Source organism: Hordeum vulgare, chromosome 7H (genome assembly GCF_904849725.1).
Source record: "Hordeum vulgare subsp. vulgare chromosome 7H, MorexV3_pseudomolecules_assembly, whole genome shotgun sequence".
Classification (NCBI taxonomy): domain Eukaryota; kingdom Viridiplantae; phylum Streptophyta; class Magnoliopsida; order Poales; family Poaceae; genus Hordeum; species Hordeum vulgare.
This window is the reverse complement of record NC_058524.1, coordinates 318,203,029-318,227,707: the sequence shown is the minus strand read 5'-3', so window position 1 is coordinate 318,227,707 and position 24,679 is coordinate 318,203,029. Positions and strand designations below refer to the sequence as shown.

Genomic DNA, 24,679 nt, shown 5'->3' with positions numbered 1-24,679 from the left:
GACGGCACCCTTCTCAAGCACAAGCTCATGTGCTCCGAGCCTACCTCTTTGGCGACACTCATGGCCAAGGCGGATAAGTACGCCACTGCCGACTCTGCAATGAGGATCAAGATCAGCGCGACGGACAAACCCGTCCAACCACTGGCTACAACTAAGTCGGTTGGCGACAACCGAGGCGGGCAAAACAACAAGCGCAAGGCGGATCAGCTAGACCCGCGACCCGGGAGCAAGCAGGTGGCCAACGTGGAGGAAGGGCAGCCGGCTGCTCAAGCCGACGCTCAACGTCAGCGAACCGGCAAGAACACCTGGCAGCCCAAGCTCACCTTTGAGCAGATGCTAGACGCACCCTGCAAGATGCATACCGGGGCGAAGCCGGCCACCCACACACTCCGGCAGTGCAGCTTCTCACAGCGCCTGGCCCGGGGCGAGGGTCTGCCGGCTCCCCCGGGGGCGGCTCCTCGAGGTCCGGCTCCTGTCATGACGCGCTGGTGGGCTCAGGGATGACCTCAGTCTTCTCGTGCCCTCCACTTTAGAGCAGCTCCAATAGGTGTTGTATATGTAAAAAATAAATAAATTATAGAACACTTAGGCCCAAAAACAGTGCTCCAACAGGTGTTGTATATGTAAAAAAAATTACAACAGCAGCTCCAAGTGTTGTAAAAATTTGACCTTGGTGTTGCAAATATACAACACAAAGGCTAGGTGTTGTAAAACGGCCAGCCGCGTGCCAACTCCCAACTGTCATCCCCCCCTTCCTTTCCCTTCCGCCCGACCGCCGCCTGCTCGACTTCCGCCCGCCCGGCCCCTGCCCGCCCGTCGGCGCCACCATGGCCGACAGCGACGACCCCGCCACCTTCTCCGACGAAGCCGACAACCCCCTCAACCGCCTCGCCACGGTCACCGGCTTGGAGCCGCTGTGCCGCCGCCGCGGCAGCAGGCTCCACGGCTGTGCCTGATGGCCGGCCGGCCAAAATCGCAAAATCGGCCAATCCAAAGCTGCTGGCAACCGTGTCGTCGTCTAGCAGCCACGCTGCTTCTCATCCACCGCTGCCACAGCCGCCGATGGAAGAGGAAGTGTCGACGCCGACAGCCGCCTTCAAGGTGTTCGATGGAACGCCCGAGAGGTAATTTTTTTTGCCATGTTCATTTTTGTGCATTTTTGGTTGTTGCAATTGTAGTTGAGTGTGCTTTCTTGCACTTGTAGTCTCGATGATGAGTGGCACCATGGGAGGTGCCTTCGGTGGCAACATGATGGGTGGTGGCCTAAACATGGGCAATGGTGGTGCTACCGATGGAGTTCGCGACAACGGGACTACAACGGATGAAAATATTGACAAAGATGACGTTGAACAAGAGAACACCGGTGAAGACGTCGAGAGAGATTGGCCTTGACGAGTGATGTCTATGTGCATTTTCATTTGTTGGACCAAGTAGTTCGTTTCACTTTTGCTTGTAGCAACTAAACCTATGACCGATGTTGCTCTTTTGATGGCCTTGATGCTTTTTTCAAACAAATTGAGTTGCAAATGTGGCCGGCGGCCGACCAACAGTGGCTATGCAGCAGTCGAACAACAGCAGCTTGGCAGCCGGCCGATTTTTACAACACCGTTTTACAACATCTATTGGAGTTGGTGTTTTACAACACGAATATACAACATCTGTTGGAGTTGGACGTTTTTTGGTGTTGTAAAAAGCACTTTTTTGGTGTTGTAAATTATACAACACCTAGTTTACAACACCAAAATATACAACATCTATTGGAGATGCTCTTAGTCTTCTCGCACCAAACGGGAACCTTTGGGGACTCCTTGGGAACCGGGAGCCGACCCCGGTCCCTTAACACAAAAGGGGAAAGCCTCCACCTCCGTGCCCGTTGGCATGGCTCCTAGCACCGTTCGGCACGGCGTGCGCCATCCACATGGAGGCGCAGGACCGCGCGACCTCACCGGGCCACCTATGACTAAACTGCCCCGTGGAGCCTTCGAGGCAACCTCATGGGAGGGCCTTTGCGTGGCTCCCAACGCTGCTTGCCGATGCGAGCCTCGCGAGGCGAAGGCCCTCACGAGGGCCTTGCTCGTGATAACCAACGGTGGGCCGTGTTGGGCCGCCGACATGCATCGCGTCGTGGGCTGCAGGTAGACGGGCCTGGGTACCCCCGGTACCACAGTCCCGACACTTTCTCTCGGAAATATCTGATAATCATGTTTTCACCTTATGTTCTGGAGGCAAAGATGTCAATCTCACATGTGCCTTTGTTTGTTAACATAGAAGTATCATGTCAATATAATTACTGAGATTGAAAATGACATATTATGTATAAAGAAATTGAATAAAATCTTAACTGTGATTTTAGAATTACTGTAGTTTATGCTTTCTCTCTTACACGCTTAAAGCAACCTTATGGTGGTTATTGGTGCTACAAGTTTCTTCACTAAGCACAGTGGAGTGGATTGCTCTCGAGTGCATGAAACTACAATACATAGGTTCAACATTATCATTTGTCCTCCATTAGTTATTTCCATGCTTTTCTTTGTTTTATACAGAATGCCTAATAAAAGACATGTACGCTATATTACACCAGTCACTGTACAGATGGCTTAGCTTATTATTTTTAGAAGGCATTCAAGCAGGCCACTATTCCAGCTATAAAACTCATTTTTTTCTTCTATTGACTATGTTGTATCTATATACAGAACACCACTCACTAAGTTCTTCCTGTGATCACGACACTATGTTATGAAGCATCTATTCACATTAGATTCACCGCTCTGTTATGAAGCATCTGTCAGATCAGTTACATGAAATTTTCTAACACTCTACCACAAACCAAAACTATTAAAGTTCACTTCATCAAGAATTAATGCCATACCACTGGCCATGATAATCTTCCCTTAAAAAGCAGTACCACATAGAGTAAAATAAATACATTCCATTCGTTGAAGACCAACTATAATCCCTTCTTGGATCAAAATTTCCTTATCTTATTACCGATTGACCAATACCATACTATTTCATTGTGGATCTAAATTTTATGCTACATGCCTTTATGATTCCATCTGAAAATTGGATGGGCGCGGCAACGCGTGCCTTCAATGATCTAGTTCAACATAAAAAGGTTTTCCATTAAATCAAGCTTACCAGCATCTGGAAGTCCTTCTTTTGCCACGACGAATGTTCTTCTCATCTCATGATCAATAATTGCAACTTTCGAGGGTGCAGCAAGATATACCTTATCAACCTTTATGATAAATACAATTACAGGTAGGAAGCATGAGATATCAAGTATTTATCTTGATATTTAGATATTTAACATGAAGTAATACACCTACTTCTGATTCAAATACAATAGCATCTCCTTGCTCTGTGAAACGCTGCTTTCCCTTCATGTTGTCAAGGTAGTCCATTGTTTCCAGCCCTTCTACACGTACTTCACTACAGGGTTTATAAGAAGTGAGAATACTTGCAGTGGCAGTCTCAAATACTATTATCGATGAGAAACAAAGGCAAAAGAATAAAGAATTCAGCACTTAACCAATTGCAGTATCTCGATGGCAATATCATCTCATATACTTACTTTCTAATTAGCACAATCACTAGAATGACCACACAAGAATATATCAGTATTATGTTTTCTCCAATTTAGCATTAATATGGAAAAGCTTGCACCGAACATAGGCCCTGTTTGGAACCACAATAGATTATATTATAATAATCTGGATTATGAAGATAGATTTTATAATCTGGTTTATAAAAATAATCCAGGTGAACATGTTTGGAGGTCAGATTATATAAACTGTAATTCAGGTTTTACATTGTACAATGACATGTCTGCCCTGTTTATAAAAATAGGACGGTGACGGTGGCAGTAGGTAATTATCTCCAAGTTTACAAGGGTAATAGGTCATTAGTAATCCATAATCTGATTTTAGCTGGGTAGAGTAGATTATGAGTTTTTAATAATCTGGTCATCTAGTTTTTAATAATCTACAATATAAACTGTCCTGTTTGGAAACATAACAGATTATAAAAAACAGATTATATAATCTGGGTGGTTGCAAACAGGGCCATAGTTATGCTGCTCGTAGTGGGGAGTATCATACACTGATACTAGTCTATGATATTATCATCATAATGCATAGTAGTCCCTCCACCCAGGTGCATATTTTCCGAGAGTATTAGTTGCGTACACAATTAGTATCCCTCGTTCTCCTCACACGCCTCCTTCCGAACCCCGTGTACGCGAGCCGTTGCATGGTTTTCCACCGTTGAAAACCGCTCCCCGCCCGATACCATCTTGTTCCTACCATAGTCTTGAAAACCGGACAGGACCGCCTGTCCGACCGGAATAAACATAACCGGCAATCCTAGCTGGTTTTTTAAGATCTCTGGACCGCCTTGCAACTAGACCAAACAAAACCTTCGGACTGAACAGTTTTATTGCAAACCAGAGGATAAAACCAGTGTGGTTGAACCAACCGACGCAGAAATAGGAAAATGGATTGCGCCCTTGGGTTACTAGCTAAGTTATTCCCACTATGGAGTACTAGTGTATGATACTACCTCTGTGGTGTACTCCCTCCGTTTCTAAATAGAGGTCATTTTAGAGATCTCAATACGGACTACATTCAAATGTATCTAGACGTATCTTAGAGTGTAAATTCACTCATTTTGCTCTGTATGTAGTCCATACTAGAATCTCTAAAGACTTGTATTTAGGAACGGAGGGAGTATCATGGGTTAGTATAGGTAACTTCATTTATTGCCATGCATGACACATAGTAACACATCATTTATTATGACACGGTATTATGATATTATACAAACTTCTCTTTCTTCATTTAATTGTATGCCACCTCAGCAAAATTGCCTAGTTGGCATGTATGATATTTTTCATAGTGGGAATAACTTAGCTAGTAACTTAACACACCCCAAGGCAAATTTGCTTATGTGGCAAGCTAAAAAGCACGGATACGGCGACACGGACACGGCGACACGCATACGGGGACACGGGATACGGCATTTTCCAAAAACAGCCCATCGGGGACACGGCAAGTATATATAAAAATAAAAATAAATATGCCATGTAATATAGAGTTAGAAACAGAAAAACGAGAAAGAAATAAATATAAATATGCCATGGCTGCCTGAAAGTTAGAATTCCTTGCAAGATTGAATGGATACCCTGCAACATGGAACAACAAATAAAGTCAGCAAAAGTACCATGCGTCCATGCTTGAGCGGTCAATCAGCATAGGGAAGCATGGCGGAGCAGCAAGCAGCCAGATCCATGGCAAGTCCATTCAAATAGATGAAAGAAAGAGATCGAGGACTCGAGGTTACCTGCTCCGGCTTGGTTTCCGTTGGGACGAGAAGCGGCTGCACTTGGGGAACAGCGACGGCTGAGTACAGGCGGCGGCGGCGGCGACGAGTCCAAGAGCTGGAGGCGGCGGCGACTCCATAGGAGGCGGCGACGAGTCAAGGAGCTGGCGGCGGCGGGGAGTCCAGGAGCTGGGGAACCCTATTTGTGGCGTGGACTATTCGAGGAGGTTTCCCAGCTCACGCTTTTGTGGCGCGCGTGCATGCGACCTGCAAAAGAAAGAGGTGGGCCGCACTGTAGTTGGGGCTCCCGAGTCCCACAAGTGTCCCCAACGTGTCCCAGCCGTGTCCTCTTTTGTTTTTTGTTTTTTTAATTCATATTTCAGGAAATACGGCGGGATACGCGTGTCCAGCCGTGTCCTAGCGTGTCCCCATGTCCTGCCGTATCAGCACGGCGATTCGGCAAGTTTAGCCGTGTCCATGCTTTTTAGGTGGCAAGTAGTTAATAAGGAGAGAGATGTTTGTGAAGCCATAACATGGCGCTTCCCAAGAGAAAAAATGAGTCTACAAACTAATATATGAAGCCATTTATGACACGACTAATATGATACTTTGCACGATGGAGGCAGTAACTTAGACTAGTGTCATATGCATCACCACTGTGACCAGCCTGATACCCCACTATGGGAGGTCTTGGTCAAAGCCTCGAAGGTTAATGAATTTTAATTAGTTGGATCTTTAAAAGCCAGCCGGCTAAAACACACTGACCAAAGCAGGGCATAAAGCTAACACACGAGATTACCGAGCATGGCAACTAACAATGTGCTTTGGCCGGATTAGCGTGTGGTTATGGCATGCAGCTAGATTAGCGTGTGCAGTAATCGCCTTCAGCCACTAAGGCCAGTCTCAATGCACTATATCTTAGAGCAAGTATGATGACATGGCAACGACATATAGCCAGCAGCCGGCTATACAATAACCACACCGGAGAGGAACGATATGTCCGATACAGCGGACATATGCCGCTCCAACCCAAGAGGTTGGCTGACATAACTCGCCCGACACCCCTTATATGCGGAGGGTGCTCCTCCTGCCCACCACCGTCGGCCAAGCGACCAGCCCAAAGCGGATGCACCACCGACTACTCCACACTCACCAGATCGTTGCCAGCTCCAAATCAACCACATCACCACTAACCCAGTGCCCCCCAACACAATACTTGGCTCCAAGGCAATGCTTCCAACAAAGTACTGACACCCCAATCGCCGCCACCGTTACACACAGCTTTCACCGGAAGACGAGAATTTGAAGTTGAGAGAGATGCCTCACCACCAGCCCAGATCAAAGTTGGGCATGTCTGTCGCTCGGAGAGCCAAGCACCTATGTCGGGGACGTCTCTAGTTCACCACCACCAAATCGGAGCAAGCGGATGCCATATGCCACACCACCAAAATCTTGCCAAAGCGCAACTAGAGGTGCGAGCCGAAGAGCATCCCGGAGACCCTGCCTAGAACAAAACCACCGCAGCCTACCATGCTGACGGGGAGTCACCACACATACCGCTTCCAAGACAGTCACCAGCCAAACCTCCTCCCGGGCCTTCGGCAGCCAGCAAAAGCGCCAGATTGGGCCGGCAAGGAACCGACAGATCCATCCGCTCCAATCCAGAGGCCACCAGCCGAGAGAAGACGCCGAAGCGACGCGTCTGTCGGCGTAACAAAAACCAGGGTACCCCGAGCATGGAGATACACGGGTCCCATCAAAAAATCCATGGACTATGGCAATTAGGAGGGAGCGACGCATTTTTACCATCGTATCTGAGAGGAGAAAAGCCACATGAGAGGCACATAGATCCTTGAGAGAATTTACCACCCGATAAATTCCAAATTTGTTCGAGGCGGAAGCCTTGAAAACGTCAGCCATGACATCACAAGGGTGGTGCCCCGAACACTGGCCACTCTATACGTGTCACGCATGCAGACGACACCAACCGCGGATAGAGAACCTCGCCGCCGACTGGGCATTTAATGCATACGTAGGCTACTTGGTGTAGCATGTCGCGGGTCTACGTATAGTAGGCCGCCATCATCACGGTGTATGATAAGGTGCAGGCCCTATCGGTTAGGTGTGGTTAACAGGTCCAGTCAACCTTTTAACCAAGGGAAGCGGCGCCTCGTGTCACATCAGGCAGGATGATGACAAGCGGGACCCAAGGATCTACCAGGAGCACTCGAGTGTCTAACACGCTGCGGTGTCTCAGCTTATAAGGTCGAAGACAAATTACACATATGTAGGGCAGGCGCCTACTTCTGCTTGTATCCACTCACACGTAATACACGGGCTATTGTGGTGCCCCCACGCCTATATAAGGGGAGGACCGTGGCCAATTTAAGACAAGCAAGAACACATACACCAGCTAGTACAACTTTACTCATCCCACACAACAGAAGGAGGTAGTTCATCTAGTTTAGAGTATTAGAGATAGGAGAGATCCGGCACTCAAGTTAGCACCCCGACCACCCCCAATCACACACCTCGAGCGCCCCTTTAGTAAAAGAACAACACTTGTAATCTCTCATTTTCATATCAATGAAGAACATGAAGTAGGGTTTTACACTATCAATGGCGGCCTAAACCTATATAAAAATCCTTGTGTCTTTTGTGACCTTTTCCCAAGGAAACAGAGCATTTTAGCCCCTAGTCGAACACAAAATACAGCGTATCCTTGATCCCTAATGTCTTGAATTGACATTCCGACAGTGTCCATGGCACCTCGCGCCGCGGTCGCAGCCAACAGGAACCATGAAGCTCCACAACCGCGGCCAAGCCGCCGTTGGGCAGCCAACCTCAGTGGCACCAAATCCGAGTGAGGGATCCGCCATGGCAGCCGCCTGAGCAACCTCCTGCCATCCATCCCAGACCGCGACGCCACTTGGGCGCGCCACGCACAGCCGCGGAGCCGACGCACACCACCAACGGCACCTTATTTTACTTGCTCTAAGAGCATCTCCAACAACTTGTTGATTAGTTTGTTGGTAAATATATCCATGTCATCATACAACAATGTATCATACAAGTACTCCAATGATAGTACTCCCTTCGTCTTTGAGAACAAGGCCACTTTGTTTTTTGTGTCAAATTTTGACTCATAATTTTGGTCAAGAAAATACGAGTTATATGTCATAAAAAATAATTGCTCCGTTCCATAATGTAGTGCATATAGATTTTCTCTTATGTCAAACTTTACAAACTTTGACTAAGTTTATAGAGAAAAATATTTATATCCATAATACCGAATATATACAATATGAAAACATATCTTGTGATGTGTCTAATGATATGTATTTGGTATCCAGGATATTTATTTATTTTCCACAAACTTGGTCAAAGTTTGTAAATTTTATCTTTTCAAAAAATCTATACGCATCATTAGGAAGTTCACTAAGATGCGCAGCCAACGACGTACTTTTTGTGGCATATAACTCTCATTTTATTGGTAAAAAATAATTGTCAATGTTAAACCAAAAATATGAAGCGGACTTGTATTCAAAGACAGGGGAGTATGTAAGGTTGACCAATAGGAGGTGAGAGAATATGGAAGCTTGTTCTCTTTCTTTACCTTGGAGCTTGTGCACAAGGTGTTGGTTCATTTTCATAGAACCTCACGCTCTCTCTTCATTCATTACTTGACACATCACTGAAGATGCTTGCATGGCAATTTTACCGACAAGCACCTTACAGCTGAGCACACATCCAGCAAAGTGGAACCGAGGAAAGAGAGAACACGTATGTTTTTCTTCCGAGAAAACGCAAAGCTTGTGTTTCTTTGCATTGAAAAGGTTGGAGTTCGGTTACAAGCATCCTAGAATGTGCAGATTACATCATGATTAGTGCACATCCCATGTTTGTGGGATCACGACCCTAAGTCCAGTTGCCCCAGCTTGCGCCCAGGAGCGAGCCTCATCCTTAATCCTATCAACTAGTGTAAGAAGTGAGGGACTCGCGTTGTCGAAGACGCAGCTGTTCCTGTGCTTCCAAACCATCCAGGGCACGAGCAGTGCAACGGATCGCAAGGCCTTGTGTAGGACTGGCGGCGTGTTCTCTCTGGCGTGCAGCCACCAGTCATGAGACTGGGCTCTCTGTTAGGAATTGGGGCTGGGATGCGCAGCCAAGCCAAGACCTCGTGCCAAGTATGTCGGGCGAGCGTGCAATCCAGCAGCAGGTGCCCTAGCGTTTCCGGTGCTTGATCACAGAGCAGGCGATGCGGGTGGTGCTGCAGTCCGTGGTTAGGCTGACAGGACCGATGTTGAACCGCCGAGAGAACACGTATGTCGAGCAGCCTTTCAAGCACAGAGACATGCTTGCTAGCTGATCCAATAAACCCAGACGTTGGGACTAGTACTACACTACATCCCAAATTTATACAGCATAAACCAAGACTGACTGAGTGATTTGAATACATGCACATGACTATTAAAACAGTGCACAATTGTACAAAACCAAATTCTGAATTTCCAATAAGATGTCAAAAAATGGAGCAGTCGATTGCAGAGGTTAAAATTTCATAAAATAATGCAGACACCAAAGTGAAAAACGACCATACCTTATGTCGGAAACAGAGAAGTATGTATGATATGCAAATGTATAAGAAAAAGGTCTTCCATCAGTGTTGGTATTCCTGATTCGAGACGTGAGACCCAAATCTCCACCAGCACCAAGAGCAATTCTCAAGCGAAACTCAAAACTGTTAATGTTGAATAAGCCAAGAGCAGAGTCAGAAATATATGTATATATCATCACATGCATAAAAGAGATAAATGTGCCTATTTAAGGTTTAAGCATCTAACACAAACCTGTGTGGCCACATCTTTAAATCATCTTCACTAGGCTTCAGAATAAGATCAACAAAAGCTTTAATTGCAGGATTTACTGGTAAAGGGGGTGGGTTATCATCAATAGCCCAAAGCCGATTTCTTGCAAATCCATGTTGCTCAAGATTTCCCTGAGTTCCAAACTGCATCAACATGGTAGTTCTCAGTGATAGGCAGAAAATAATTTTAACATGACCAGGTCATTATGAATGAAAGTTGCATACCTGGGGAAAGCAAATGGGTATCCCACCATGAAACGCTTTTGGGGGCTTGAAATTAGCCTGCAAAAGAAAATTTTACTTTCAGAAACCAAGGCATTAACCTAACCTGGATGTATGTACATATGACAAGCATTGTAGCACAATATATATCACGATTAGCACTTGAGCTAAAAAGAACTAGAATTGTCTGATTGAAACCCAATGGTAAAATCAGAAGCATTCATGAAAAAAGTTAAGAATGCGGAGATGAGAGGATCTGTTCTGCAAAAATTGGAATCATACTGCATCAGGCAGTGATAGGGACATAAGAAGAATGTTCAACAAAATAATTCAGAGGAGCAAGAATGACCTCCAAACAAACTGAGCATGCTTTTAACTAAAACATGCACTCATGTACCCATACAGCAATTGACCCATGATATGTCATACATGGCCAAAGACAGGATTATCTACCTTGCTGCTAACAAAAAGCAACTCCTCGCCATAGTCATTCTTCCATGAAGTTACTTGACCTCCAAAAAGACGGATCTGCGAATACATAATACTTTAGTGATACTCATCATTACATCATGCGGTTTCACAATATACTCCCTCCATTCCTAAATATAAGGTGTGTTATATTTTCAAAAAGTCAAACTTTTCTAACTTTGACCAAGTTTGTAGACAAAAATATCAAGGTCTAGAATAGCAAATCATTATCACTAGATTCATCATGAAATATATGTTTATATTACATATTTAGAATTGTAAAGCATCATATATTTTGCTATAAGGTTGATCAAACATAGACAAGGTTTGACTTTTTTTAAAACTAATACACCTTATATTTAGGAATGGAGAGAGTAACAAACTAAAAGTTCAAAGCATGGATGACAACATGATATTAATTACAAAAACAAAAGGGATAGGACTAGAGGCTCTCCTAGTTGGCATCTAAAAAGCATGGACACACCAGAAAATGCCAGTTTGCCGTCCTGATACAGCGGGATACAGGGACACGGTGGGATACATGAATCCAGCAGTATCCACCAATTTTTTATTTCAAAAATAGAAAAAAAAATGCAGGGATATGTCGCGTTATGCAAGTGACACATTTGAGACACGGCCTGGCCCAAAAAGAGCCTCGGCCCAATACACCCTATTTTTGTAGGGTCCCACGCACGCTATCAACATAAGAACGAGATGCTCCCAACCTCCCAGGCAGTGAACGTGCCAACGCCTCCTGGATCAAAGCTGCCAACGACACCTGGGCTCGACCGGCGACCGCTACCCTCAGCACCATTAGCCTCTCCTTGCAGGTAACCCCAATCCCCAAGTCCCCCAAACACAGCAGACTCTCCTCAGCTTCTTCCTCTCTTTTATTCTGATTTCTTCCATTAAGCTGTTGGATGCTGCTTGCTGCTCTTTGAATGCTTGTGCTGCTGCTGTTTGCTACCCATGCTGTGCTGCTCTTTGATTGCTTGTGCTGCTCGCTTGAATAGCCGAATGCTTGTGCTGCTGCTGAATCTTGAATGACAAATGTTTGGCTGCTTGCTGTTATGTAGCATGGCATCTGGGAGCGGCAAAGCCATCATCCGTAGGTGAGAGTGAAGTCCCAAGTATCCTCTGTGGGCTTATGTCGAGAAGCTTATACCTACATGCTCTGCTGGCGCTGCCGCCTCCAGAAGCCGTGGAGGCAACACAAAGCTCCGTTGCAATTTTTGTAATAAAGTTTACCCATGCAGCTATTCAGGAGTGAGACCTCATCTTCCGATAACAAAGATGTAGCAACCTGTCACAAAATTCCGCCACCCTGCCTTTGAGCAACTCTGCAAGTTAGACAGAGCAGCCCAACAACTCACTGAACATGGTGCAACTAGGCATACATTTCCTTTACCTCACTTTGTTGGTTCTGCTCTGTTAAGCTTCATTGACTAGCCAACGCAACCAAAAGTCCAAATTGATGGAAAGGACTAGGCATACCGCATATAAACTTCAACACCCCCTCTCACGTGTGACACGGAAAGTCAACACATGGACAGACTCAGAGGTATGGCTCAAGAGGCCTATACGTGAACACATAGGGGGCGGCAACAATTTTTGAATAAACTACGAAAGCCAGGACTTGAACTCAAGACCTTAGGCTCTGATACCATGTTAAGCATCATGCACTAGCCATCGCAACCAAAAGTCCGAAAGTCCGAACTGATGTAAAGGGCTAGATAATCCACATATACACTTCAACATGCTCCAACAAGAAAAAGAAAGCAAACAGCTATTGGAGAGAGTTTCAATGTTGTGATCCGACAACAAGTTGATGCTCATATTGCTAGAATGTTTTTCACCTAAAATGCTCAAACTTGAACATGCTTGCTGATTTTATTTACTCCCTCTGTTATTAAATATAAGGTGTGTTTGGATCAAGTTTTTAGAAGAAAAACATATCAATATCTACAATACCAAATTTGTATCATTAGATCCATCACGAGAAGTATTTCATATTTATTTATTTTGTAGATACAGATGTCAATATTTTATTCTATAATCTTGGTCAAACGTACACAAATTTGACTTGCGCGAAAATCAATACACTTTATATTCTTGAACAGAGGGAGTACTTGATATCGTAGGACTATATGTCAGGCCGTTGACAAGTCCAATTATTGGTGTTACTATAGTCCCCTGTTTCCTTCTTGCCGGAGCTCACTGAATCCGTGGATCTCGCATCCGAGGGCTCTCGTTGCAAGATACAGGTTCGCCAACGATGCTCCTCGTACAAGCGTCGGTCTCCAATCTAACGGTGGTAATTCATTTGGCCGTCGCTATTCAGCATCCGGCAACACCATGTAAGCTGCTACTTTTCTTTTGCTTTACCACTGCTTGTAATGGCTATAAAGACACCATTTCCCTTTGTTTTTGGTCATGTTGAATTGTATCGGGTGTAAACTCTAGCCGTCGGTGGCGTGCTGAACTACTTTCCCCTTTGTCAAGCAAGAAACCCTAGCTCGAAATCCCTCCAAATCATCTCTGAATTCCAGTGTTCTGTGTTAAATCCCCCTAATCGAGATCCCCCAAAATCATCTCTCAATTGTAGTGTTATGTGTTAAATCCCCCTAATCCGAGTTCAGGGCATGACAATTGGTATCTAGAGCCAGTCGATTCTCGGAGATAGTGAGTCCTCGAGGCTGGCGATGCTGTAAAATCCCTCTGTGGTTCGTCAGAGGCGGCATTGAGGAACAGGGCGGCGGCTGGAGCAGCATTGCTCAGATGCAGTCGAATCTCAACCTGGTTGCCAAAGAAAAATTCTTTGGTGGTAAAACCCGAGCTATTGAGATCTGACCAACATCTCGGACAACGACGCATGCGGCGGTGAGACGACAAGAAAACGAAGGTACTTGAAATCCCACCCTTTCCCAACCCTGTGGTTTCAGTCATGACGAGCGTCGACGAATCCAACGACACAGCGAACCTCCAGTTGGATTCGTTGGAGCTGGACATCAAGACATTGCAGCGCGACCGAGAGGAGGACTGCAAGGACTTTCTGGAATTCCAGTCCACGATCAACAGGAATTTTCTCACGATGCAGAAGAATTTCGACAAGATACAAGAAAACTTCAGGCATTTGCTGTTGAATCCGGACCCAGGCGAAGAAGCGGCAGAAAATTCTGCTCAGGGTAGTGTACTGCCAAAGGAGAACAACGGCAAATCTCCGGGTATACCACCGGGAAGGCCCAAGCAGTTACCGGTACCTACTCCTTCGTCCGTAACACAACCTGACAAACAAAATCCAGCTATCGGATCAGCAACATTCCGAGATGAGTTCGGCAAGGAACTCAATTTGGATGGCACACCAACAGCTCCTTACAAGCACCCGAACTATGGCAATTCCAAGGGAGATCCAAATCAAGCAGTAGGACAAGTGCAGAATTCCGCACAGATACTGCTAGATGAGATGGAAGATGAAAGTTGGAATGATGGGCACTTTCGTAGGTCAAGGCCTAAAACTCCAGGTGATGGCAGACGAGCAGTGTTAACAGTCAAGCCAGTGAAACTGAACATAACTAAATTCGAAGGAGACGACCCTGATTCCTGGATACAGAATCTGGAACAATACTGTGCTGCAGCTAGTACCCCAATTGAGCATCGTACAGAGTTAGCAGAGTCATATTTGAAAGGACCAGCAGTGCAATGGTGGAGAGGAACAGGTTATGCCCCAAGCAATGTGCCTTGGCATAGGTTCTGCTCTTATCTGACTGAAAGATTTGCTGTCGATTCAGTTTGTGATATTGATGCCCCAAGCAATGTGCCTTGGCACAGGTTCTGCTCTTATCTGACTGAAAGATTTGTTGTCGATTCAGTTAGTGATATTGTTAATTCCTTTCATGCAATACAACAAACATCTTCAGTGGCAGTATATGTGGAACAGTTTCAGAGACTTATGAATGTTATGAGGGAAAACCCTACAATTCCTACTGACTACTATGTCACTAGTTTCCTCTCTGGCCTCAGCCCTTATATCAGGAGACATGTGGAATGTTTTAAACCCAAGGACCTACAAACAGCAGTGTGGTATGCTAGGAGAATGGAAAAAGCTACTGCCCCTGTACCACCAAAAACTTATGTACCACAACCCAAAAGACAAGTTGTGTTTGAGCCTCCCAAAGTACCTGTTGTGGCCCCACTCCTTAATAGAAATATTGTGATCCAACAAGCTAAACAAAACCAAGTGTGTTACAAGCGCAGAGAGCCTTCGGTGCCTGGCCATCGGCAAGTGCGTAAAATGAGTCAGAGAGCTCAAATTCAGGCTTTGCAAGCTCGGGAGGCAGAGAATTCTGAAACAATTTTTGTTGCTGATTTTGAAGATCCTGATTTGGAAACTGTTGAAGCTCCTCCAGAAGATGCTGTGTCACAGCTATCAATGCATGCTGCTATGGGTGTGGGTGCAGCTAAAAATACATTCATCTTGTCAGTTAAAGTGGGAAACATGACAGCTACAGCATTAGCAGATAGTGGTAGCACTTCTACCTCTGTGTCTCCAGAAATGCCTGAAAAGATGCCTACTACACCAACTCCTGCACCAAAAGTGAAGGTGGCAGTGGCAAGTGGAGGCATACTGTGGAGTGAATTTGCAACTTCCTTATACTATTCAAGGTCACAAATTTTCTGACAATTTCAGAGTGCTGAAACTAAAGGGATATGATATGATATTGGGGGTGGATTGATTGAAGAAATACAGTCCAATCCAGATGAATTTCATCATAATGGAAATGAAAATTAATGTGAGCAATGGAGAACTGGTAACATTTGTGGATGAAACTGTTCCATTGACAACAGTTATTGCAACACAAGACAATACTGATAAATTACTGGAGCAAGCTGTGTGTGGATTTTTCCTATCACTGCTTGTGGGTCTGATGTGGTAGCAGCAGTGCAAGAAATTCCTCGAACTGCAACCTTTACTAGACCAGTATGAAAAATTGTTCCAAGAACCTAGTGAACTACCTCCTAGTAGACCCTGTGATCATAGAATTCCACTCATGGAAGGAGCAAAAATAGTGAATCAGAGACCTTACAGAGTGCCCCACAACCAGAAGGAAATTTTAGAGAAAATCATATTAGACCTTCTAAAAGCTGGAGTGATAAGAAAAAGGATGGATCTTGGAGATTGTGTACCGATTACAGGAAACTGAATGCTATCACAATTAAAAACAAATATCCAATACCAGTAACTGAAGATCTGTTGGACCAGCTGAAAGGAGCAAAAAAAAAATCTAAGATTGATCTCAGAAATGGTTATCACCAAATTAGAATGGCTGAGGAAGATATCCCTAAAACAGTATTTTCCACTCATATGGGGCTATTTGAATACTTGGTAATCAGGCTGCAGGTGGGACTGGAGGTGGGACTCCCATCACAATCCCACTAAGTCCCACCGCTCCTTGATGGGCATTAAGGGACAGCCCACCAGAAATTAGATGGATTAAGTGGGTTTAAGTGGGATCCCACATAAGAAGTGTTCTACAGAGTGCAAGAGATCGCCGGCGTCGGTGAAGCCATAGGCCTTGAAGCGCTGGGAAGGGTCGAAGGAGTAAGAGCATGAATGAACAATAAATATACAAATGAGTTGGTCGTCTTCATCGTCCCACCATCAGGACTCTGCCAGAGCTCCAGCGAAAGATCATTATGACAGTCAGCATATCTTCTGAGGTCTTGTTCCCCATGCCGGTGCAGTTCACTTGCTCCTCTTCTTGGCCTCGCCGTACAGGACCACGCCGGCGATGGTCACCCCGTAGCCCAGCATCCCCATGACGGTCACCGAGTTCTTGAATATGATGGAGACCACGACGGCGACCGCCCCTTTCGCGTTCCTGAGGACCTGCAACGACCGACCAAGCACAAGGTGCGTGAGCATCAACTTGTGTGTGTTCATCTGAAGAGTTGTGTCAATGAGTAGACAGAGCACCATGGTTGGCAGGACGAACCTGGAGGGTGAGCGGGCTGGTGTGCTTGGTGACGAGGAAGTTGGTCGGGTTCACCAGGTAGACCAGCGAGGAGTTGCCGATCAGCATCCACACGAAGCTGGGGTCCTCCCAGGCGAGCGCCGCCGCCGCGCCGAGCGCGTCCGGCTCCATCATCAACGTTGCCGGCACCAGCAGCACCACGGCCACCGGCGCCATGTACTGCAGCAGGTCCATGGAGTTGAGCTTCTCCCTGCACGCACCATTGCACCTTGAAGCGCTCGGAAGGATCGATGGTGCCGTCGGTGTTGCCCGCGAAGAGCAGGCAGTCTCAGCAACACATCCGGCTCTGTGGGATGGCACAAACATGTCCAGCCGTGAGCCCTTGACTAGCTAGCTGCCCCCCTCTTTTCATCCGTGTTGAAACAGAAGTAGAGATGAAAAAACTGCAGCAGGTTGAGAGCGGTCAGAAACACTCGTCTAGTGCTGTTGGTAAGCTTAATAGGGCGAGGTGGGCTTTCAATGGATTAAGTGGGATAGCCCGATTAATTTTGTCTCTGTCCAATGGGATCCCACTAAAGCAATATAAGTGGGTGGGCTAAGTTAGTCCCACTTAAACCCACTTCCACCTGCAGCCTGACTTGGTAATGTCTTTTGGCCTGACTAATGGCCCTCCCACATTTCAGGCCCTCATGAATTTGTTGTTTGGACTTCTAAAATTTGTGGTGGTATTTTTTGATTATATATTGGTCTTCAGTGCATCCATGGGAGAACACAAACAAACAAACAAACTTTAAGCCAAGCTGGACAAGTGCTATTTTGGTCAACAAGAAGTGGAATACTTGGGACATATAATTAATGCAGAGGGAGTGTCTACTGACCCATCTAAAATCCAAGCTATCAAGGATTGGCCTGCTCCTAAAACAGTCACTGAATTGAGAAGTTTCTTGGGGTTAAGTGGACATTAAAGAAGATTTATCCAGAATTATGGTATCATATGCAGGTCTCTGTTTGACGGCCCAAAGAAAGATACTTTTGCTTGGAAAGAGGAGCTCATTTGAGCTCGGTATGAACAGTAAAGTCAAAAAAAATGAAAAATTGTTCAAAAAATTCTGAATTTTTTTTGGTGCAAACATTGATAAAAGTTTTAAGTGCCCATCAAATTTCATCTTGAAAATACATTCGTGGAAGTCATAGCTAAAAAAACAAAATCATCACTTCAAAATGCTTTCGGAAATAACATTTTTGGAGCATCAATTTTGATTATTATTTTTGCCGGGCCTTCCAAAAATGTGATTTGAAGATGAAATTTTTTGAGCATATAAAACTTTTGTCAATGTTTAAACCAAAAAAAAATCAGAATTTTTTAATTTATTTTTATTTTTTCTTGATTTTACTGTTCATAGGGCTCGATTGAGCCCGAGCTCAAAAGCTTCACTTCCAGCAAGAGCAAGCTTTGCTGGCACTAAAACACAAGCTGACACACTCACCAGTACTAGCCCTCCCTGACTTCACCAGGCCCTTCATTTTGGAGGCTGATGCTTGTGGATATGCTCTGGGAGCTGTGTTGATGCAGGAGGGTAGGCCAATCTCTTACTTCAGTAAGTCCATTGGGCCCAAGGCAGCTGCTATGTCTACATATGACAAAGAAGCTTTGGCAATCATTGAAGCTGTAAAAAAATGGAAAAACTACTTAGCTACTGCTCTGGTCATAAGAACTGATCAGGAGAGCCTCAAGTATATAGAGGAGTAGAAGATCACAGAAGGCATTCAGCATAAATTGTTGTTGAAGTTATTGGGCTGTTGATGCCTTATCAAGAGCTAAACACATGGTTTCTATACTCACTGCTACTGCTGTTGTGCCTACATGGGTTAAAGAAGTAATCAAAAGCTACAGCCAGGATAATAAGATAAAGGAGTTAAATGTTGCTTGCACTGTGGAGAAGGACAGCACTTCTGCTTACACTTTCAAAAATGGAATACTGAGATTTCATAAGGTGGTAACTGGAACTGGTACTTCTCTCAGACAAGAAATACTAGACTTTTCGTAACTCTGAATTGGAAGGGCACTCTCGAGAAAAAGCTACTTATCAGAGAGTTCAATTGGTGTTCCATTGACACGGTATGAAGCAGGATGTAATTGAGTTTGTGAAAACTTGTCCTGTGTGCCAGCTCAACAAGGCTGAACACTCTCCATATCCTGGACTCCTGGAGCCCTTGCATGTTCCTGATTTTGCATGGGCACATGTGAGCATGGACTTTGTAGAAAGATTGCCAACTTCTGAGCACAAGAATTTAATTCTGGTGGTGGTGGACAGATTTACTAAGTATGCTCATTTCATAGCAATGCAACACCCAATTTCAGTACAGTCTGTAGCCAGAGCCTTCTCTGATAATGTGTTTAAACTGCATGGCATGCCCTTGGTGACTGTCACAGACAGGGACAGAATTTTTACAAGTAACTTGTCGCAGCAGTTGTTCAAATCCTTGAAGATCAAGCTACACATGAGTACTAGCTATCACCCACAGTCTGATGGCCAAACAGAAAGGGTGAATCAGTGCTTAGAAAACTACCTCAGATGTATGTGTTTTCAGCAGCCAAGGAAATGGCATGATTGGCTGGCTTTGGCTGAATGGTGGTATAACACTTGTTTCCATACTTCCTTGCAAATGACCCCATTTCAGGCACTTTATGGTTTTCCTCCCCCATGGTAGCAGAATCAGCACTGCCTGATACCATTTCTGAAGACAGTGACAATTTGCTGCAGAACAGGGAGTTGGTTGTGGAAGTAATTAAACAGAATTTACTGAAAGCTCAAGCAAGAATGAAACACTATGCTGACAAGAAGAGAAAGGAGAGGGAGTTTTCTATTGGAGACATGGTCACAGCCTTATAGGCATACATCCCGCGGTCTACATACGCATTTGAAGCTTCATTCCAAGTTCTATGGTCCTTTTAGAATATTACAAAGAATTGGAAATCGTGCCTACAAACTGCTGCTTCCTGAAGGCTGTCAATTGCACAGCACCTTCCATGTCAGTCAGCTCAAGGAGCACACTGGACCAGCAGTGGTGCCTTCACCTCACTTGCCCTTAGTTGGAGCAGATGGGATCATCATGATGGAACCTGAAACAATATTGGAGAGGAAATTAATCCCAAGGCCGCAAGGTAATATCAGTACTCATGTGGTCGATTGGTGAAGTGGGTCATATGCCAGTGGAACAAGCTACTTGGGAGGATTCGGCCTTCATACAGAAAGTTTTTCCTTCCTTTCAAGCTTGAGGACAAGCTTGGGCTCAATCGGGGGGTATTGTTAGGCCGTTGACAAGTCTAAGAGCATGTCTAGTAGAGCCCTTAAACCCTCAAATAAACAGAAATAACCGTTTTTTTACGGGTTGAAACGAAAAAACGGCAAATAATAGAACCCCTAAACCCCTAAATCCTTAAAAAAAATACGGTTTGGATCTGGGGTTGCCCTCCCAATCTGTAAAAGTGAGGATTGGAGAGGGAAACCCACCTCCAACCCGCACTCCACCGGTCGTTGCGCGGGAGGGAAATTTCCCCTCACGCGCTCCCTCCCGTCGGACGCCTCGTCGATCCCGTCGCCCCCGCGGCGAGCCATGGAGGCGCCGCCTGACTCCTCCGTCGCCCCGGCCACCCCGCTCGCGTCCTCCCTCCCTCCGCCCGTCGCCCCGCCCCCGGCCTCGGCCTCGGCGACGCCTGCGCCGGCCCCGTCCTCGCTCCCTCCGCTCGCGCCGGAGGTGCCGGTGCCGTCGGTGGTGGCCGTCGGCGCGAAGAGGCGGCATGCTGGCCAGCACGTCGTCCTCCCCCAGCCCGCCCCGGCCGTCGCCCCGGCCGCAGCGGCGCCGAAGGTGAAGAAGACCACCTCCCGAAAGAAGCCGCCCCGTCCGCCCCGGCCCCCGCACCTCCGCCCGTCGTGCACGAGGTGCTCGACGGAATGCCTGCCCCGCCAACGTCGTTCATGGGGCTTCTCGAAGAAGCGGAGGTGGGCATCGGGGCTCCTCCTCTCGAACCCTTTGGGTTTGGTGATGGCTTGCAGGAAGAGGGTGATGAGGAGGGGGAAGGGGAAGATAAGGAGGTGACCGAGATAGAGGAGGAGGCGTTCGCCGCCGTTGCAAAACCCACCATGCGCTCAACAAACTATAGCGAGGACGAAGATATTCTCTTGGTTCGTGCTTGGGCACATGTGGGGTTGGATGCAAGCACCGGTACTGATCAAGCCGATAAACGCTATTGGCAACGCATAGAGGACGTCTATTGCAAGATCAAGCCGAAGACCGCTGGGTACATCCCTCGTAGTTACCGGTCGCTTCAAGGCCGGTGGGAGTTGATGAAGCCCCATTATGCTCGTTGGAGTGCGGCAATGGACCAAGTGAAGGATGCACCGCCTAGTGGAACCGTGAAGAGTGACTACGTGAGTACATATATGTTTTTCACATTTATTTTGATTTTTTATGCTATTGTTATATGAGTACATATATGTTTACTATGCTATTGGTGGGTTTGTAGGAGGCAATTGCCGACTTGAGGTACAAGGAGATGGCCGCTTGCAAGGGCAAAGCATTCCCATTTAAACATGTTTGGAAAATTCTTCAAACTTATGACAAGTGGAAGTTGACGGATCAAGAGACCGCACCCAAGAAGTCGGCAATGCTTAGGATGGATGATAGTGAAGAGGAGGGAAGGAACGAGCACAATCCCGCTGGAAACAAGAAGGATAAGCTAAGAAAGAAGATGGAAGGAGAGGCGTCAAGCATAAGGGAGAAGATAGAACATATGATTAAGTCAAGGGAGGCATTGACAATGAAGACATTGGAGACAAAGCTTCTTATCAACGAGAAGAAGAAAGAGGTGAAGCTTGCACAAGTTGAAGCAAGGCGTGAAGATGCCAAGCGCAAGGCCAACTTGGAGGAGAGGATGATCAAGGTCAAAGAAGCAAAGGCATGGAAAGAACTCATGGTGGAAGAGAAGGAGCACATGATGATGTCCAAGAAGGACATGGATGAAGACCAATTGATGTGGTGGAAGGAGTACAAGCAGGACATCGCGGAGAGGAAGAGGATATTCCGTGGTGCGTCCTCTACTCTTCGAGGTGACACTCCAATGAGTGGTGGTGGCGATGGCGGTGTGGAGGACTCCACCACCGGCGACAATGGAGGTGCTTGATGGACGTGGAAGTGGTCTAGGAGATGGCGTCAGGTGCAACTTTTTGGTGATGGTGCCGATGAGAGGGGGAAGATGATGATTGTGTGATGTAAACTATTAAACCATGCATCAATGATCTTCATTTCCGTATTTGTTTGAAGGTTGATTGTTTTGTTCTAGTGAAAATTGTGATATGTCAAATGACAGTTTTAAGGGTTGGGGTTGGGGCAAAACTAGAACCCTCAAACCCAACCCTTATAACGGAATCTGTTATAAGGGTTGGGTTTGAGGGTTCTAGTCTTTGCCCCTGTTTTTCAACCCTTGAAGGTGTCAAAAATGGCCAATTCTCAACCCTTAAAACTGGTTTTAGATTTAAGGGTTTGAGGGCTCTACTAGACATGCTCTAATTATTAGTATTACTATAGTCCCCTGTTTCCTGCTTGCCGGAGCTCACTGAATCCGTGGATCTCGCACCTAAGGGCTCTCGTTGCAAGATACCGGTTCGCAAACGGTGCTCGTTGTACAAGCGTCGATCTCCAATCCAACGGTGGTAGTTCATTTGGTCGTCGTTGCTCATCATCCGGCAACACCATGTGCGCTGCTACTTTTCTTTTGCTTTACCACTGCTTGTAATGGCTATAAAGCCACCCATTTCCCTTTGTTTTTGGTCATGTTGAATTGTATCGGGTGTAAACCCTAGCCGCCGGTGACGTGCTGCACTACTTTCCCATTTGTCAAGCAAGAAACCCTAGCTCAAAATCCCCCAAAATCATCTCTGAATTCCAGAGTTCTGTGTTAAGTCCCCCTAATTCGAGTCCAGGGCATGACACTAGTCCAGGTTGGATTAATGAAGTCCCTGGCCATATCAGCCCCAATGATGACCATGAAGTCATAGAAATGGGAAACAAATGCTCTCAAAAGTTCTATCCAGATTAAGATGTGTAGGAAATAAGCCGTGGCAGGGCTTAGACGCGAGCATGTGCGTGCCCGCTAGGCGCGTCGGGTGCAAGCCGGGGCAAGACCCGTGCGTGTGTGTGCGCGTCGGGTGTAGGTGTGCGTGCGTGTGTTCGTGCGTTGGTGCAGCTGTGCGTCGGTAGGGCAGGACCTGGTCGCGAGGTGCCATTAGTTGGCCGCGTCGTCCGCATGCGCGAGTGGCGGGAACGTGGGCCGAGTTGGCGCGGATCGTGGCCAGTGGGGGTGAGCGTGGCGCATGCGGGTGCGGGCGTGTATAAAAGCCGCCCCGGCCGATGTAATCAGCAGCGAGTTGAGTTTGCGCTCAGGAAATAGAAAACGTCGTTCGTGCGGTGGGAAGGCGTTCGTGCGCCGGCAACACTCGTGTCCATCACTACGAGTTCGCGCGGCGGTATTTTCTTCGATGATCACCGCGGCGGCGCAGTTCCATTTTGGTTCCAACAATTGGTATCAGAGCCACGTGTGAGAGGGAGCTCGCCGGCGATGTGCCTGGTACCGTACAACGGCGGCGGGACGGGCGGGTCGTTGCCCGCGCACTGCCCAGTGCTCACCGGTGAAAACTACACCGTGTGGGCGATCAAGGTGAAGGCCAACCTGGATGCGGCCGGGCTATGTGAGGCGGTGGTGCCGGCGGTGGACTCAGCACCGGCGGTCATCACCAAGAAGGACAAGCCGGCGCGGGCGTATTTGCTCGGGGCACTGTCCAAAGAAATTCTTCTGCAGGTCTGCAAAGAAGACGGCGACGGAGCTATGGAACAGCCTGTAGACTCGTACGTCGGGGCAAACCGGGTGCGGGCAGCGCGTTTGGCGACGCTGCAGGGAGACTTCGAGCGGCTGCACATGACGGAGGCAGAGTCACTGGATGCGTTCGCCGGCAAAGTCGGCGGGATAGTTGCGCGGTACACAGCGCTCGGGGCGACCCTGGAGGACGCCGCCATGATCAAGAAGCTGCTGGATTCCGTGCGGGATCGCAACGCGGCGGTGGCCGGGACGAATCATGCAATGTACCACTAATTATTCACCGAAACGGGGATATAATCAAATGAAATCGCGTAACTGAACAGCACAAACCTCGCAAAATCCACACAATAAGCACGCGGATCAGCAAAATACCCATCGGATCTGCACAAATGGCACAAAATCCAGACGAATCGCGCGACATCGCCCCAATACAAACCTAACATGCGTCGCGCCACACCGGAGGAGAGGCATGACGAAGGGTTCGAATCAGGTACCTCCACGGAGCAGCTGCGCCTGCCACGGAGCACGACCTTGTCGAGGCCGCCGGGGGCCCTAATATACTCCAGGAACGGCGATGAAAGCTGCGGCGGCGAGTGGGGTGTGGCTGCGGCCATTGCGTTACGCGCCCAAGCGACGGCGTCTAAGAACCCCTAGCCCTAGCCTGCGCGCTCACCCGCAGATGCACCGGTTTTGGGGGGTTATTTGGTGGAGAAGGCATTTAGAAGCGGAAAATTAAGGTGGTTATTTTGAAAAAGTCAAAAATCATATTTTGAAAGTAAAAAAGAAAAATCATACATGTGAATGTGAATTTATTTTACATGGGTGCAAATTTTTAAATAATATACATCCGCCTAAATACTCCATGGAGGTCGCACCGTGGGCAACCTTCATGAAGGTGGTTATTTTGAAAATGTCGATGGTGACACGAAAATGCCCTACAACGTGGTTGGGTCG

General features: G+C 46.8%; 1 protein-coding gene across 8 annotated transcripts in view; it reads right to left on the bottom strand.

The window, feature by feature from the left end:
- Nucleotides 1–24,420, bottom strand: part of LOC123407371 (putative glucose-6-phosphate 1-epimerase) — a 42,319-nt gene extending 17,899 nt beyond the window's left edge. The window contains exons 1-10 of one of the 8 annotated variants that reach the window (XM_045100492.1): nucleotides 19,420–19,508; nucleotides 18,336–18,479; nucleotides 16,870–17,291; nucleotides 16,534–16,763; nucleotides 10,862–10,936; nucleotides 10,412–10,468; nucleotides 10,170–10,330; nucleotides 9,920–10,060; nucleotides 3,330–3,432; nucleotides 3,139–3,238 (exon numbers count right to left, since the gene is read on the bottom strand). In XM_045100492.1, coding sequence (XP_044956427.1) covers nucleotides 3,139–3,238; nucleotides 3,330–3,432; nucleotides 9,920–10,060; nucleotides 10,170–10,330; nucleotides 10,412–10,468; nucleotides 10,862–10,936; nucleotides 16,534–16,608 — 712 coding nt within the window. In that variant the 5' untranslated portion in view covers nucleotides 16,609–16,763; nucleotides 16,870–17,291; nucleotides 18,336–18,479; nucleotides 19,420–19,508. The other 7 variants (XM_045100491.1, XM_045100489.1, XM_045100493.1 and 4 more) reach the window with 7 other exon arrangements.
- Between the last annotated feature and the right edge of the window lie 259 nt (nucleotides 24,421–24,679).